Source organism: Giraffa tippelskirchi, chromosome 10 (genome assembly GCF_054371585.1).
Source record: "Giraffa tippelskirchi isolate mGirTip1 chromosome 10, T2T-mGirTip1v1.2.pri, whole genome shotgun sequence".
Classification (NCBI taxonomy): Eukaryota; Metazoa; Chordata; class Mammalia; order Artiodactyla; family Giraffidae; genus Giraffa; species Giraffa tippelskirchi.
In genome coordinates, this window is record NC_137284.1 from 73,304,254 (window position 1) to 73,323,044 (window position 18,791).

The following is an 18,791-nucleotide window of genomic DNA, read 5'->3' on the forward strand; positions in this document are numbered from 1 at the left end:
TAAAGCATCAGTTCAGTCACTCAGTTGTGTCTGACTCTTTGATAAAGCACAGAAGATGTCAAAGAGCATTTAATAAAATTTCTAGTTTTAAAACATACACATAACTATAAGTTATCTTCTTTTACTGATAATAAAGTAAGATAACAGACCTTTGAAGAAAGCCAATGCAATGGTCTGCTTACCTTGCGAGCGAAATCCCCTTTCCCTTTACTGTAGGCTTTGTTCTCAAGGAAATCATACACATAGTGAGCCAAGGCTGGAGACGCTTTCATCATTTCAGGAGTTAACAGTAACTAACAGGAAAAATAAGAGGCATCTTACATTGATAGGATACTGGAAATTAACTACTGCTTACAATGTCATCTGCTAGAAAGGTAAGAATGTATAGTAAAAAATGTTGTCTTGTTTTTAAAAATTTTAACACATCTATTTATTATCTATTTACTTTAGCCTCGCCACATAGCATGTGGGCTCTTAGTTCCCCCTGCAGTGGAAGTGTCATGTCCTAACCACTGGATTGCCAGGGAATTCCCCAAAATGTTATTTACTATTACATTTTCAGGTTTTACAGCTTATAACTAAGAAGATACATAGTAGTAAACTGCTATGTTATTCACATTCTAATTTTAAAGTTACCATTAATAGGAAGTACATAAAACAATTAAAATTAAAACTTTTAAGTATTATAAATAGGGCCAAAAACAAAATGTTGCTTTTACAACATGATACAGTCTAACATTCTAGCTTAATTCCTTCAGTGAAACATGTTTTGACATATTGAGACCATCAGCTAAGACACTGACAGTACAGACACAACTAAAATATACATTTATGGCACCGGATTTCGAAAAAGGTGCTTATTTTCTAAATTTCATAAATAATTGATACATATTTTAATGCAACTAAAGTTACTACATTCTAAAAAAATCAAAATGTTTGACAAGTCATATAAATAATATCATTTAGCCTTAAGTCAGAAGACAAAGGTGAATAACAGTAGATTTATATGTTTCTCCTATCCTTTCAGTAAACTGTAGTGCTATGGAATAGTTATAAGCAAACTCAATTAAACTTATAAATGTTTAAGAGAGAGAAAACGTCTTCCAAACTATCAAGCATAGTATTGGCTAAGTTTCACTAAATACTAGGAAACGGTCAGCAAATTTTTTATGTACAGTTCATATAATAATTATTTTACGTTCTGTGATCCATAGAGTCTGCTGCAACTACTCAACTCCAATGTAGTAGTGTAAAAGCAGTCGTAGACAGCAGTAAACTAAATGGGTGGCTGTGTTCTAATAATATAATAAACTTTAATAAAACAGGTGGCAGGCTGGATATGGTCTGTAGGCTGGAATTTACTGACTCCTAAAGAGTGAAGTGGGGAGCTAATATTAACAGATGAGACATCTTTATAAATCATTCATTAGTATAAAAAACCATAAAGTGCTATCATTAAAATCTGGTATTTGGGTACTACTTTCTAAAAAAAAAGTTATTTCTGACAGTCCTTACACAGGAAATAACTTATGAGACACATTTTATTATTTCAGAAGAGAAATCTGCTGGGTGTGTGTGTGTTATCTGTGGGTGTGTATGTGGGTATGTACTCATCCAAACCTGAAGATAAAATTTTTAGCACTGAGTGTGTGTGTGCATGCACAGGTGTGGGTGTGTAGGTGTGTGTGGGGGTATGGGTGTGGGTATGTATTCATTCAAACTTGAAGGTAAAATTTCTAGCACTGAGTGTCCAGAAAACTTCTAAATTAATAAACAGAAATAATATTCATAAATTACTGATCAGATTGCAAGTCACATCTCAGCACCTCGAAAGTGGCTGCTATCTCACTATTACAGTAAAAATATTATCTACCAAAGAAATCAGCTGTATTTGTGTGCTCTATTAAAATGAAAACCTATGAGTAATAATAAACCTGAACTTACCTGCAAATATGCATTTAGATCTTTTTTTCTCTTTTCTAAAAAATCTCTATCCATATTATTAAAAGTCTTTTTACCAGGAAGTTTTAATATGCTTGACAGATTTTCAAACTACAAAACAAAATACATTAAATAATCTTAGATTTTTTTACAAAAAGAGAAATGTATTTTCCAAGTGACAATTTCTCTATGTATCAGAAGTATCTTAAACAGATTTTGCAATATATTTTATCTTATAAAGCCAAAATCAGAAAATATAAAATACTGTGCAAATATGTCTAAACCACAGTTCTAATGTTATCATAAAGAAGTTATTTTCTAAGAATGACAAACATGGGTAACTGATGAACCACATGGTGTTTCATTTTAATAGTCTCTCTGATTTTAAGATCATTCAAAATTTTCATAACAAAAGGTTTTAAAAAACATTTTATTTAAAAACCTTTTGATAAGAATAAAGTATTAGCAAATAAATTATTAATAATCAAAGTTACGAGTTTCTGGTTTCTTGAAAAAAACTCAAAGAAATATTTTTATATTGACAACTTCAAATCAGTTAATCACTGTAATAGCTAACTATTAAAAGTTGAAGAGGCAAACTTCAAAATATAGATTACAGCTATAACTCTCTCTATATAATAACATATAGTATAACACTGATACTTTTCCCCTGCATGAAACTACATGAAAAATAAATTCATAATAACTAAGAAAATAAAAGAGCTATATAGCATCTATCTTATATTTGTAAAGCCACTAACAAAAACAAGTGTACATATCTGAAGTCTAGCATCTATAGACTTCCCCTTCAAAAGTCCAGATAGGTAGCAATCCACCATGCCTTGTTAAACCACAGATTTTAACCATACTAGCTGCTAACAAAGTGGAAGAAAGTCATTCAGCAAGTTATTGTGCTTGGCCAACAATACTTAGTATCTAAAACTTCAATGAGGAGCTTCATTGCTTTTCTTGTGCAATACATATCCAGGATGCAACAAGCTTTCTAAAACCATTCTTTGTTTAAATAACAACAGACAACAATGAGTCTGTAAAGAAAACTCATTCCTGGTGCAGAGATTAAAGCAAAGAGGAAAGGAAAAGGTATAGGATAATTTTCATCCCCAAACTGGAAGATTCTGATAAATTATTAAATGGAATGGCAAATCAGATGGTTGCTTGGAGCTATAATGTGACAAGTTCATCACATGTTATGCATGAAAGTTAAAAGTAGTTCTTTTGCCCTAGCCAAGGAAAAAAAAGTGGGGGCAGTAACTTCCAGGGAAAATGTTATGCTGTAGTCACAAATTCGGTGGTTCACATAAGTGTAAGAATGGGTCTTTACTGAATATGAATGTATAATATCCTGGTTTTAATTTTTTTTAAACCACATTTTATAGAAGTAAATTTACATTTTTCAAGGTGTCCTAAAACATATTTAGTTTCCTGGAATATGACTTTTCAATGGTATCTTAAACTACTGATTGAATTTTACTGAATGCATAGTTTATTTAGGCATTACCAATATATTTTATTCCCTCAAAATTCACATGTTGAAACCTTAACCTCCAGTACTTCAGAAGTGGCTGTATTCGGAGACAAGGCCTTCAGAGAGGCAATAAAATCAAAACAAAGCCCTTATAAGAGGGATACAAAGAGCCATCAGGAATGGGAGCATACAATGAAAAAGTCATGTGAGGCTATATTCAGCACCATCTGAAAGCCAAGGAGAGCTGACTCAAGAGAAATCAAACTTGCCAATACCTTGATCTTGGACTGCTAGCTTCCAAAACTATGAGAAAACAGATTTCTGGGTATTTTGGTTGGCAGTTCTAGTAAACTAACACACCAAGGGAATATAACAGTATTCCTCAAAACAACAATTTCCAAAATTTTGAAACATTAAACCTTATTAATAAAAAAAATTAAATGTAACAGTTATTTTGTTAAAGTCTAAATTATCAAGCTGGTTTTAAAATTATCTGTCTGTACTGGAAGCACTATGACTAACAGTTTTTCTCAAATACTGTTATTTTAAAAGGGAGAAAAATGGAAAAATTTAATAGTCTATATGAATTCATTATTAGTTTGATATTTAAAAGATTATTTACAAGTACAAAGCAGTCCATTCTCTGCAAAGCAATAGAATTTCCTCTGCCAAAAAGTCACAAAAATGTTTTTAAATGAATGCAAAAAAAAAAGAAACCTACCTAAAGAACTAACATAAATTAAAATGTATTTCAATGTTCACAAAGAACTCAAATACTATACATAAACCACAGACATTTCAAACCCCAAGATTTTATCTTTCCACACTGAATATGTCAGGTCTAGAAAATTTGAAAAACATTTAGAATTTTTTATTAGAAGGATTCAAAGTTCATTTATATCCAGACACACAAATATATTTTACTCAGTTACCTTAATGCATACTTAATATTTTTAAATCATTGGTATTTTATTTATAAATATAAGCTGCATATTTAGGAATAATTCATCCAATAAAACTGAAAGGCGCAGAATGCAAGCTCCTAGAGGCAAGGACTTGGTCTGTCTTGTTCATGGTCATATGTTGAATAATGAATTGGTAGAGTTGGGATCATTTCTAAAATAATTTGACATTTAACATTTTAATTATTTTCATTTTTTTTAATTAAAAAAGAAAAAAACTTTTCATCCTAAACCCCCCCTCCCACGTCCCTCCCCATCCCATCCCTCAATTATTTTTTTAATCCTATAAATCTTTATCCATAAAGTATCAAATTAGACTATAAAAATTATAAAACATTAAAGAAAACAAATAATAGTTCATATGTTTAGAATGGGAAAAAAATTTATGTCATAAAGTTAGAGAAACAAAATGAAATCTGTTCTAAAATAATTTTAATGCTTAAAGAGCTCTAAGGAGTTAAAATTTATTTGCATCCACTGGTTGTAGTGTCGCCACCAGTGAACTAAAAGCTCACTGAATTTTCTTATAGGATTTGTTTTAAAAATATAAATATAAAATAAAACTAAAAATATAAATAAGGCAGAGCTAAAAGGCAAACAGTATGAGTCTTATTTACAAGTGCTTAGTACTTTGCTTAAACCTAAATTTTCACTTAACAGCTTAGGTTTTAATTTCTTAAGATCCGAAAGCAATCCATATGCTTTAGTAATCACATACTACTGTAACTTTAACACATCCACTTCATTTCTCTGCACTGAGCACTTTCAAAAGTGAATTATGCTTTATCAGTTAGTTGCATTTAATTTTGGTGCTGTACTGAAAAGTAAATTTTCTACATGAATTGTTCTATTAACAGAGTTTTTTTAAAAGTATGTTCTTGATCTGTATTTGTCAATCTGTAAACACAGTTATTTACAGTCCAAGCCTAGAATCTTTAAGCAATGATTTCTCTGAACAGTAGAAAAAAATTATAACTATTCACACAAAGAAAATTTCATATTATACCAAATTCCCATAAATTTGCAAGTAACTAAAACTACTCTCAGTAATTCACATTACTTTAAAATTAGTCATGTCAGGTTAAAGTGTGAGGATGAAAAGGAAGAGATATATGAACTATGTGATTTTAAAAAAAATATCAAACAGGAATTTTGGGGGGCAGAAAATTCTTTCACCTCTGCAAACAAATCAAGCTAAACATGGAGGTCTATTTAACAAGAACAATAGAAGAGATATGCCCAGAGTTATTAATTTCCTTATGAATATAATTAAAAAGTCCTTTTAATATGGGCTTGTGGAGTCAATAATAACCTGGTTTCTAAACACTTTCATGCTTTATTAGTAGGTTATCTCACTCTATTTACAAAATATTTTAATGAGATAATTGTGGTGCCAACCATACATTTTCTACATCCTAAGTGAAAGATACATTTTCTGATTATTTACGTAGTAAAATGTCATTTCAAAGCTTTGGTTCACCCAAATGTCACCATTATTATTTTATTGGCTTAATAATAATTGTATATTTTAAAACATTGCATGAATGATTATCATGACTTAAAATAAATTTCATAGATTACCTATTCCAATTTATCCACTGATAATTTATTTTGTTCTAAGTTAAAAAGAAAAAATATTTAATAAAAGAGAACAGAGAAAAATAAAAATCTGTTTACATTTGTTAGGTTTAAGAGTTCTCATACTTTTATGAAACAAGAGAGTTATATTTGGTAAGAATTAAAAACATTATTGGTTAATTTTAAATATAATTTAGATTTTGGTTCTTCATACAACTTAATGGATCAAGGATTTACCTGTTAGTAGTTAGGAAAGGATGCCATTTAAAATAACCACAGGTTTAAATTATATTACCAAACACAAAACCACAAAATGTCTTACAATGATCTCTATCTATAAATAAACCCAAATACCTCTGCAAAGGACAAGGCATACACACTCTCTTAAAATCAGACATACACATTTATTCTAATTTTCCAAGGTATATCACTGGTATTTTTGTCACTAGTCCACAATAATTAGGACTGTTTAAAATTTATTAGTTAACTGGACAAAATCATTCTAACATTCATTGTTGATTATAAAAAATTGTTACCTTATTTTCTTAGCTTTGGTCAGTACCTTAGCATCACTCACAACCATTTAGAATCAAACATGGAATCTCGGAACAATATAAAGTACACAAACTTTAAAAATCTCACTACCTGTTCGGTGATCCTCATGTGGAAGTCGTGGAAGTCACTATAACGACGGTAGGTTTTCCACATCTCCTCGGTGTTCACATTGCGCCGGTGTACAGTGATGGCATACAATGCGTATGTCTTGCCATGATCATTACAAACGCCTGCCACAGCATATGGATCATAGTGAGCATATACTAGTCATTTAACACAAAATGAAGAGAAACAAAAGACACAAAAAGGAGGAAGATGAAGAACGAAAACAAAAAGGACAACATGAAATGGAGAATTTGAAATGAGAGACTAAGACAAAAGGATGTCACCAGGATAAAATAGATTCCTATCGTCTGTACTCACATCCATAAGGTATTATTTGTGTTGGTTACATCTCTTTCCAAAGAGCTTTTAACAGAAACAAAATAATACCTTCTGTGTTAGCCTTCACTGTTCAGCTGTAACTCAATTAATATTGATAACTCTGAAACTGAACTGCAAGCAAAAGCTACAGAGTAGATCTTTCTGGACTTCCGAAGTGGCTCTGTGGTAAAGAATCGCCTGTCAACGAAGGAGATGCAGGTTTGATCTCTGGGTTGGGAAGATCCCCTGGAGGAGGAAATGGCAACCCATTCCAGTAATTTTGCCTGGAGAATCCCATGGACAGATGAGCCTGGTGGGCTATAGCCAATGACAAGACTGAGGGACTAAAACAACAACCAACAACAAGATCTATCTGATCTTTTGGCAAATCTTTCTCATTCAAAATATACAGCAATTTACAAGTGTAACTTATTCTGAAGACTTTTCTAAGAAGCCATTTTTTTCTACTGAATTTACACAAACCATCCAAGTCAGGCAGTCTTGAAAATCAAAACCTATTCCTATTTTGTACACATCTTAAGGGATGTACTTTGAATAGTTCTTTCTCATTTTCCATTTCCCCACCCCAAAGCCATGTTGTACTCTACTCAAGATCACCTTTTCAGGTCTCCAACAGTTTAGTAAGTCTCCACTCATCTGCACCTGGTCTGCTTTTTAATTTGGTCTGCTTTTTAATTCATTCACTCACCTTAATTTCAATAACTATTTTTTTATTTCTATAGGTGGATGTGGTTCTTTTTTACAGTGTGGTATTCTTGCCTTGTTTTATCTCTATGATTATTTTTATCATACTCCCTGTGGTACACAACCACTTGAGGATGGCTGAATCTTATATCACCCACATGTGATATAAGACAGCCTTTCAATTTCATATGAGTGATACCATTCCCAACCATGACCTTGACATTCTTTGTTCTTTCCTCTGACAGCAGGCTAAGTTCTTCTAGTTCCTCTTTCATATCAAGTCACCGTCTGTGAATCTGGGCTTTATGCAAAGGCCTGTGGTTCCAGGCTTTCCTCTGCCTTAGTCCATCTGTGCCTCTTTTAAATTTGAGGGCATGAAAATGCTATCAAAATCAAGAGAGCAGTCTTTACACTCTTATAAGCTCTTTGGCTTCAACTCCTCTTCATTTCCCTATATTTGCTTTTCCTCATAGTCTATTCCACCTGTAGATTTCCCCTCTTAGGTATTTTTATTCTACTATTTTCAGTCTTTCTATGTTTAGGAAGCAAAATTTTGCATAGCAGTTTAGACTATCATGTTGACCAGAAGTATAAATTGCTCTTCTACTAGTAGATGATATCGATCCATGATTGCAAAAAAAAAAAAAAAAAAGTGGCAAAGCTTTGGAGCTGACTAAATATTTTGTATTTTGTATATACTTAGGCAAAGAAAGGTCTGAGCAGCTTCTTAGTAAATTATTTTAATCACATAGCAGCTACAAATCCATACTGGCAAATGCAGTTCGACAGAAATCTTTCCCAGGTTTTCATTAAAGTTTTTCTAAGATTTGCACTTTGTATTCAGAATTGTCCTTCATTCCCTTTCCATCTAATATCAGTGTTCCTGATTTTACAAAATATAAGACTGGGGATAGACCTGGGTCATCTTGCTGTCAGAGACTTTATTATTCACTGTTCACCTCTTTCAATTATCCTTCACTCGGAGAACTATGCAGAACAAACTGTATAACACTTTCATCACATTAAAAAACCACCATCACTCAACAGTGTCAGCATGCCAACAAGGGAATGGCTTTACATGCTGTGTTCAAGAAAGGTTTGGGAAAGGATGATAGAAATCAGGGGCCACTTAGGCAGCAAACCATAACCAACTAGGACTTAATAAGAATAAGGAAACTAGCAAGAAATAGGAAAGAAGAAAGGAATGTCAGAAAGCATTTTAAAAAATAATAATCAGATTTGTTACAAATTTGATAGGCAGGGAGATCAGACTAGGATGGGTGCACAAAAGGAAGAATATGGGGCTATTATAAAACAAGCCCTAAGACAGAAAGGTAATTTGATTTGAAAAGATAATGAGGCTACATACACTTTAAGATGATGGTGAGATATTCCAGTGGAAATAATAGGTTGTGTTTTCATTAGGACAATGTTACTACTCATAGCAGGTGCTGTGCAACCTTTTTGTTACTAATCTATAACCAGATAAGGAACCAGGACCACAATATAAATAAATCTCATCACTAAGCATATTGTCTAACCTAGCCACTATTTTTTAAAACAAGATTCCTCAATGAAGGGCCAGTCCACTAGTCCAAGAATCACTCTGTAAGTGCACTGCACTAGTTCTACTTCCTGTCATAAGGTTAAGGACATGGGATCCAGACTCAAAGAGACTCTGGAGCCCAACTAGTAAAGTAAATATTTATCGAACAAACACTAATATATAATGCCCACCATGTAACTACTAATCCAATTAGTTATTAGTTCTATGAGGCAAGTATTACTATTATCCCATTTCACAGATGAAATGAGAAATTAAGATACAGAGAAGTTAAGAATTATCCAAATTGACCCAACTATTAAGTGGCAAAGCTGGGGTTTAAACCCAAGCAATCTGGATAAAAAGTTGTGCTCTTAACCACTCTAGTGTACTGCCTCTTTAGTGTTTATATATAATTTTGTCTGACAGAAATAACAACTTATTAAAAACACTTAGTATTATGCTTCCATATCCTTTAAGAAGCTGATAAATACTTGTTGAATGAATGGACAAAACAGCTAGAAAATCAGAATCCTCAGAAAAGAGAGATTCACATAAGAATCATGAGAAGCCAGATAAGAAAACCAGCACTGACATTATCTAATACCTCACTAACAATGATGAAATTATTTTTTTCCTCAGTTCACTGGCCATTTTGCACACATGCTGATTCAGTCATGAATCTCACCTCATCCAAGCATTTCTTGTTTTTGTAAACTCCTACACAAAAGTTTCATTTACCCAGAAGTCTACGGACTTCTGCATGTATGAAAACAAATACTAAACTAAAATCTGCCCCAAAACAATTTAATAAGAATTATGCAGACAATTATCAGCTAGACTCAAAGAAAAGATTGGTTTCAAAGTTTATCAGCAATGACAAAATGCTCAGAATTTATCCTTTTTCAAATGGTAACAGTAACAACCTTCCTTAAAGAAAGGAAATACACATGCAATAATAAACATGATAGAATTTAATGAAGAATATGCTACAGAAAAAAAAGTAACATGAAAATATGACTAAAGAATAGAAACATGATTTGTAAAAATAAATGTGGAAGATAAGGTAGGGATAATGATACTCAATAGTTTTTAAGTAATAATTAAACCACAAAGTCTCTTACCAGTGTCTGAAATGTAAGCATGAAGTTGTACTGAGTCATCAGAAGATACATTTGAAAGGTCATCTAAAGACTGGTGAGGGAAAAAAAATCAGGAAATGAAAATTTTAAACTCTATAGGAAACAAAGTGTTAAAGATTTCTATATCATATATATTACTCATTTTTGCTCTATGTCCTTATCTGTACTTCCTTCTCACAAACAATAATTCTCTTTGTTTATACTAACAAGAGAAAGAGAAGATAAGATTAAGAAACTGTAAAACAAAGCAATTTAATAATCAACTTAATAAATACTTCAGATTATTCCTTCATTACCTGTCCACATACTATAATTTGCTTCTTCTTAATTATATTCAATATATGGCAAGAAAAAATGTGGATTAAAATAAGTAGACATATTCTTAAATCAACATTTCACCTTTATAATGTTGAAATTTATTAGAGCCAACTTTGTATTAACTTAACACTTTTGTTAACTTAGAAATAATTTTAGTTAGACTCCTTATCTATAAAGTGAGAATAATCGTACCTACATCAAAGGGTATGTGAGGACTAAATGAAGACATGTAAAAAATTTAGAAGATTGCCTAACACAAAAAATGTTAGCTAATATTATGATTATTTACTAAATGAAGTGAATCTACAGTTAAGATTTAGTTATTTTTAAAAAAATAATTCCATAAGCAAAAATTATTACTGATTGATTCAGAATAAATTTTGTAACTATAGACTTTGGCTCAAAACTTTTTTGTTCCATGTTCATACACCCACACGTACAAAGAAGGGAACATAAGCATATAATGAAGGCGAGACTGTATGCAAAAGAGTTAACGCAGCAGACCTTAAGTTGCTCTCCTTAGAAAGGACAGCCTGGGACAGTATCTGGGAAGTTATATTTAGAAAACGTGCCCATCATTCCTAACTGCTAAAGTGGCTTACTCTACCTAAACAATCTGTATACACAATGTGGTTTACACCAAATACCCGCTTTCTTTCTGGGAGTCAGTTTAGTATATGCTAGACAAAGGGTGCCTTGTGTGATCTACCTCCAATTAAAACCCTGGACACTTAAGTCTCAGATGAGCTTTCCTGGTAGCAGCATTTCACACATGTTGTCATATTCACTGCCAGAGCAATTAAGTCTATGCTATGTGACTTCCATGGAAGAAGATTCATGGAAACTTGGGTATTCTCTGGACTTGGCCCCACCCACCTTTTCCCTTTGCTGATTCTGTTTTATATCCTTCCGCTATAATAAATTTTAGCTGTGAGTATGGCTATGCTGGGGCCTGTGAGTCCTCTTAGTAAATCAGTGAACATAGGAGTGGTCTTAGAGACCTATAACATACAGACAGTATATGATTCAGACATATTTTACACTTGAAAAACCATGGGATCTGAATGAACTTTGGATTCCTAATGTGGTACTACCAGTTATTAATGAGTCATCTAAATGACCTTAATGCAGCCATGCATATGACATAAAGCCATTTAAAATTAAGCAACTGCATCATAAGAAGAAAGCCAAAATTCTATCTACTAAAGACTGATCATCAGAAGAAACAAAATTTGGTAACTCCATACAGATGATCCACAAGTCGAGTGGGAGAACCATTCAATTAAATTAGATCTAGTCCAGACTTCACCACTGATAACCTTAACAGACTTTAGCCGTATCAGTAAGTTTTTCTTGTATTTCAGTTTTCCCAATGGTATAATGGTGTAATATCTGTTCTACAACTCTATCAGGATATAATGTGAATGAAAACACTTTGAAAAGAATTAGAATGCACTTAATTTTTTAACTAACCTACAACAAAACATTTTGACAAATAGCAGAACCTTTGTTTTAGAATTATTTTTACATGAAAGATAGAACCCCAAAGGAAATGGAATATTCTACAAAATTTAAAATTATTATCTACTGTAATCTTCTTCTAACTATAAGCTAGCACAGGGAATATAAAACAATCACCTTTTTCAAAAAAGCATTATTATTACTGGTAACGTTCCTTTGTAGGTAAACATATAAAAAGTTATATGCTGCTTTCTTATTACTCTAACCATTAGCATCTTATACTATGCAAGCCAGAAGCTGTTGAAAAACTGTAAATAAATGCCTTTTCTAGCACATGTAAAATATGCAATTAATATCTGCATTAAGTATGAGGAAAAAAATTCAATGAAATGTCTCTCAACCATTAGTCACAGTTATAATGCATGTGTAAATATCAACTAGATTATATAAAGTTACAACTGATGACATTATAACCATGGAGATACATTGTGATTTAGAAGTATAAGTACTGATTAATCAAAGAAAAATGTGATTTCAAAACAAGTGCATTAATGTTGTCCTGAAATAAAATACAGTTTGCAAAGTGACCATGGGTTAAGATTCTTGAACTTCTTTGCCAAAAAAAAGAAGTGTTTTTTGCAACACTATGCTAAGATAAAAACCAAAAACTGAAATTTATTATGATAATCAATTCAGCAAACACAACTACAATGGCACTTCAAAAATGCTTATAATCTATGTGCTAATCTCAATCACAAAATGAGTAAACCACCACATTAAATATTTTCTTTGCTTAGTTTGCTGGAATAAACTATAATGATCCAGTTTATAATTTTAATACGTATATTTTAATAAATATTATCTTCATTAAATATGGAAAACACTTGATAGTCTTAAGAAAAATTTTTTGTAATCAAACTATTGTTAAAATGCAACTGTTTATTCAAATTTGTCTATGTATTTAAAAAAAAGCATCCAAAAGACTCCAGCTACTTAAAAGCTTGGATTTAACAGATTTGTGTGAAAAACGAAATACTGTAAGTCACTGATGTCAAGTGTCACCTTTTTCAATTCACAGACTGTTTTGCTTTATATCACTATATGATAAAAGAAATCTCTTTTATTTGAAAAAGCATTTATTCCAGACAGGGAATGAAGAAAAAAATATTTTTTAATAGTGTTCAAACACTTGTACAAGAACTACAAACATGAATACTAAAAAATTTCAATCCAAGGAAAAATTTCATCATATTTGGAAACTTTTCCTTCCTAATGGGCATAATATTGCTAACACTCTTCAATCTCCAGGAGCTACTCCTTTTTGTCATAACTCTATAGAATATTAGAAGCAAATGGTAATGATACCAGATAATTTAGGAAAACACTTAAAACATTATAAAATATCTGACATAACACTATGGCTGATTTGCTTTAGTGTTTTGTTAAAGGTTATATGTTGTACAATAATGGAACATTTATACAATAAGGTCATTTAGAAATAAATGTCATACTAAGGAACACAAGACAACGGACCTCTCAACTACTTATCTATTACAAAAAGTTCAAAAGAAAAAGTAATGTAGATAGCAGAGGAAAAAACAAAGCAAAGAATCTCTCCCCATCCTCCACAAATTCTGGACTGAAACTTGCACACAACACTAACATTTCTCTCTAGTAGCATTTTATGAAACAAGGTATTCAACGGCAAGCATGGATATATAAGAGAGCTGAAATGTTCATTATTTCACATTTCACCTTGAATACATGAAATGCCAGTGAACAGTTTATATGCTAAAAATGTATCATTCTTAAATCTGTAATCACAAAATACAGTTGCTTAATTCTTGTAAAACCTTTTAAGCTTAATCAATGTTTTTTTTTTCAATAACCTGAACTTGTTAGTGTGAACCTTAAGAAATATCTTTAGGTTTTCAGGCATCCCAACCAGTTTTATATTTCTTTTCTAATTACAAGAAGAAAACACCAATTCCAATGTAAACATTTATGTGTCATAAATTTACTGCCCATCATAACACTGATCAGAGTGAAATATTAGATATTGAGGTTGAAAATAATGAAATCATTTTTATCACTTGAGACTAAAATCAGGCAGGTGATTTAAACCCATTTTTTAAAAAGAAAATAAATTTCATTTCATTAAGTTCTAATCCACAGATCCCTTATACATGAATTTAATATTTCTATAAAACTGCAACAGCTTCTTATAAAGGATGATTTGAGGGTTCTAATATATCATTTATTTACATATGTTAAAGCTCAGTTTTTCATGTTATTTTCAGGCCACTTTAAGAATTAAAGTACTCATAACAGTACTTACCAAATTTATGCTTCCTGTAGGAGACCCATTAAAAGATTCTGTGAGAAGGAAAATTCAACTTAGTATACAGTCAAAAACTCTTCGAACAGTGTTTTAGCTATCTAAGGTTCAAACACCAAGGATGAAAGCAACAGAAGCCAAGAAACAACAATAAAGAAAATTGTGGTACACTACTCCCAAACACCTGTTTTCATGGTTTTCTAAGCCAGGTTATTTCAGTGAAAACACTTATGTACCTAAGTTGTTCCCCTCCCCCCAAAAAAGGCATTTATGTACAAAAAAAAAGCATTTTCATATATTTTATTCTCATAGTATCATATTAAGTTGTCTAATACAATGTAAACATGAGGTAAACACTGCAGAATGACATTTGAATTGTCAAATGACATTTGAAATGAATGACATTTCACACCAGGAAATGTCAGAGGTATTTTGTTACTTCTGTCTCACTGGATTAATATTACAAATAAAATTATTCTTTAATATGAAAGATAAAAAGTTGCTTTATTAAACCTATAAAGTCCACTTATTCACGGTTGATCTGGATCAAAAATGCTGAAGTCTAGATTCTTAAATCAATATACAATTAGTAGAACAAAAGACACATAAAATTCCATGAGTAATGTCATTTAATTAAAAAGCAACTAGAAATTATTTTTCAAAATTAATGTTAGAGAGTAATTATTAAAATTAGTATCTTTCCCTCAGAATTTTAGTGTATATCTGATCAAATTAAGTTACCAATTAAGATATCACTCTGTTAAAAACACAAAGGAATATATAACAGTTCATAAACAGTTTAAAGTTACTATATGGCTTGTAGCATATTAGATATTATTTATAGTTTGGATCTCTAGATGTGTCTTCAAAGGAAATTTCTATTACTGTTGACAGAGGCAGCTGGCATTGCTTTTCAACTTCAACACTTCTAAATGCCCAAGAACATTTCTCAGTTCCTCAAACCTCTGGACACAAAAATAGGAAATTCCACCTAGAATAATTAAAATGGATTAAAAAATTGTTCTCTATCCTTCTTATTCAATTATATGCCTCTTACCTTCTCTGCTCTGCCCACCTCTTAAAGTCTTCCCACCAAAAACATGTCAAATTAAAAGAAAAACTAGGAGCAAAACAGGGGCTTGCCTGGTGGCTCAGTGGTAAAGAACCCACCTGGAAATGCAGGAGACATGGGTTTGATCCCTGGACTGGGAAGATTTCCTGGAGAAGGAAATGGCAACCCACTCCAGTATTCTTGTTTGGGAAATCCCATGGACAGAGGAGCCTAATGGTATACAGCCCATGTAGTTGCAAAAAAGTCAGAACTTACCAACTAAACAACTAGAACAAAGGAGCAAAACAAGGCATGGTTTACTTTCTTGCTTAACAATAAGATTCAGAAATTTAGACTGTCTAAAGCCAATAGAGATCTATATTTAATCAAGACTTTAACAGCTGCTTAAAAATATTAGAAAACAAAAGAAGCTATGGTTTGACATGATGAGAAAAATGTGATTGAAATTAAAATTTAAAAGGGAAAGTATAATTTAAATATTTAAAAGGCTGTGAGTTTGTTTTAATAAAGGGAAAAATATCTACCCTTAAAATAACTTAAAGCTAAACTAACTAAAGAAGGCAATCTCACTGACAAAGACAAGGAAGACAGGGGGAGAGAGAGAGCATGGGTAAAGCAAGCCATCCAGCTACCTACAGAAGTTTAGCTAAATAAGAATGAAATTTAATTAAATAAGAATGAAATTTCTTCCAAAACAAAGAAAAACTAACAAGGATACTATTATATATGGTTAAGACTTAACCCATTAACTTTGTGTTCAATTAACCTACATAAAAAAAAAAAAAAGGCAGCTACACATTGAACACTAAATTAGATCATTATTTCAAAATGTCTAAAAAGCAGCCAGAATTTCAGGACTTTAAAAAATACACAAAGTATCAGGAAGCTTAATTTTTAAAAGTCAGAAAATGAATTTATAACCAGAAAATATATGGTCTATTTTAATTAAACAATCCTATACAAACAAGAAAATTATAAGCATTACTACTTGAAAAAGTTATAGCAAATGCCTAAAACCTAACCACTGACAAATACACATAACATCCATTTTTAATAAAAATGTTTCAAATTATACCCATGATTTCATATAATTTCTTAACATGGTTTCAAAAAGGTATTAGGCAATTTCTCAGTTACAAAACATGTAAGAGCTCATTAATTAGGACACAGAATGTTAAAAAGCAATGTCCCAGACAGATAAAAGATGTATGTGTATGTATTAATTCCAAACTACAATCAATGATTCCAATGTGAGGGACTACTCAATGACTAACATAAAAGAGAAGTTCATTTGATTCAGATCAAAATCAGCTGCAGGAAAAAAAAAAATCTCTTAAACTACTTTGTGTTTTAAATAAGTATGATGTTTTGGGAAGTTTGAGATCACATAAATAATTTGCTTCCATCAGTCACATACAAGACAAATATAAATGGAAGCTAAAAGTCAGTTTAGAAGATTCTGGAAGAGTTTTTACACTATAGGATCAAAAACTACTCCCAGAGAATATATTGCTACTATGATCATTATATAATACATAGATGCTGATACGATTGATCTTCTTTCTTTCTGGGTCAGATAGCAATTCGACTTCACAACACTAAGAAAATTTCTAAAGCAGACAAAATTAAAATATATAATGAAAACATTTATAATAGTCCTTTAAGGAAGGAGAGTTTCTACTACAAATTTCATAGCAGCTCTGTAAAAGATTCTTCAACAGAGACAGTAAATAGATACACTATATAATAAACTCGAAATACATTGAATTTTACTATTGAGCTTGCAGAGAAGTACTCTTAAAAAAACAAAACTCCCTCAATTAAGCAATCAAATACAGTTAACAGAGTATTATTCCAGTTTTACAAATAACAAAGATACAAGGTCAACAATCAATATAAAAGCTATTGTAACATACAAATGTTTATAACTATATTTCTTATATTATTTAAAAAGTCTCACTAATATAGAATAAGGAGTGGGAGGATGGGTAGAGAGGAGGGGAGGCTAGAAAGCTTCCAAACTGGAGGCATTTGCTTAAGCAGTGTTAACCACCTAATACATCTATTATATCTCCAACTTTAAGTGGTCCTGTCCATTAACTCTATTTATAAGCAAATGAGCATAATTAAAGCACTCCCTTAAATACTTGGTAAAGCCTTTCCCATTTACTTTGTATTTACATTGCTTATTTGCTAGGAAGTATACCAAATCCTAGATACTTCATTCGAGTTTAATAAGTACTTCTGCACTGAATCACTAGTAAAAACGGTCATCAGGCCTAAAGTCTGCAAACTGTCTGAGGGCTGCCTCTCACACTATTCTTAAATAGCCAATTATTTACTATGAAGAAAAACCGATATTTGTGTTTTAGTTTAGATATCATTTTTATATAGGGAATTCCATTAAACTATGACAACTCTGAGGTAGGATACTACTTCAAGAAGAATATTAGTCTACATTTATAACTGAGAAAAATGAGGCCTAAAGAAATTTGGCCAACATCACATAGGTAATAAGTAGTAGAAAAGGAGTAAAATCAAAGTGTTATCACTCTTAATGTCTGTTTTCTTCACTATACAATGTGAACAGAAAAAAACTGAAAGGTTGGAATAAATGACTCTTGTAGCTTCTTCTGGCTTGTATTATACAGGATTTGGAACAGAGTACAATTAAAAACAGAAAAAAATGTTTTATAGTTTATGGGACATTGTCAGAATCATCACGTTATCTCATTTAATCTTCTCAATAATCCTATCATTAATCATGAAAATTATAACTTACAAGCAAAAAAGAAACTACCATAAAAATATTGGAGTGACAATGCCTTTGAAAACATGCTTCAAGAATTTTAAGAAAAATTCTCTTTCCACTCCCTTCTCCTCTTTTTCCTTTCGTCTCCCTTTTTTCCTTCACTCTTTCTTTTTTCACTATGTAAGTTAAATTGTTGTGTTCTCTTTGCTATATTTCTCAGTTGGAAATCTGCTTAGGCTCAGTTTTCCAGATTGAGCGTTAGTTAGCTCTGCTTTTAACTGATCGATATCACTTTTGGTTTCCCTTGTTCACCAAGTCTATCTCCTTGACTCTTTTCTTTAGAATACTTTGATTACGACTGTATGTGTGGAAATGAATGTATATGTCCCATTACTTCTGTAATTACCTACCTGCTTGATCTCCGCCCACTAGAACACAGGCACTAGTCACCCCTAGTAAGAAGTCAATCTAAGCCACTCAGACCAACCTTTCCCTCCAGGGGCCAAAACCAAAAT

General features: G+C 31.7%; 1 protein-coding gene across 16 annotated transcripts in view; it reads right to left on the reverse strand.

Moving 5' to 3' along the window:
- Positions 1–18,791, reverse strand: part of SNX13 (sorting nexin 13) — a 147,782-nt gene that overhangs the window by 20,040 nt on the left and 108,951 nt on the right. For 11 of the 16 annotated variants that reach the window (XR_014067841.1, XR_014067839.1, XR_014067840.1 and 8 more), the window contains 5 exons: positions 14,453–14,490; positions 10,318–10,387; positions 6,613–6,752; positions 1,945–2,052; positions 183–293 (listed from right to left, as the gene is read on the reverse strand). Coding sequence is in view for 12 of the 16 variants with exons in the window: in XM_081537670.1 (XP_081393796.1) it covers positions 183–293; positions 1,945–2,052; positions 6,613–6,752; positions 10,318–10,387; positions 14,453–14,490 (467 nt within the window). In the remaining 4 variants the exon portion in view is untranslated. Of the gene's footprint in view, positions 1–182; positions 294–1,944; positions 2,053–6,612; positions 6,786–10,317; positions 10,388–14,452; positions 14,491–18,791 lie in introns of all 16 variants that reach the window. The other 5 variants (XR_014067838.1, XM_081537673.1, XM_081537667.1 and 2 more) reach the window with 1 other exon arrangement.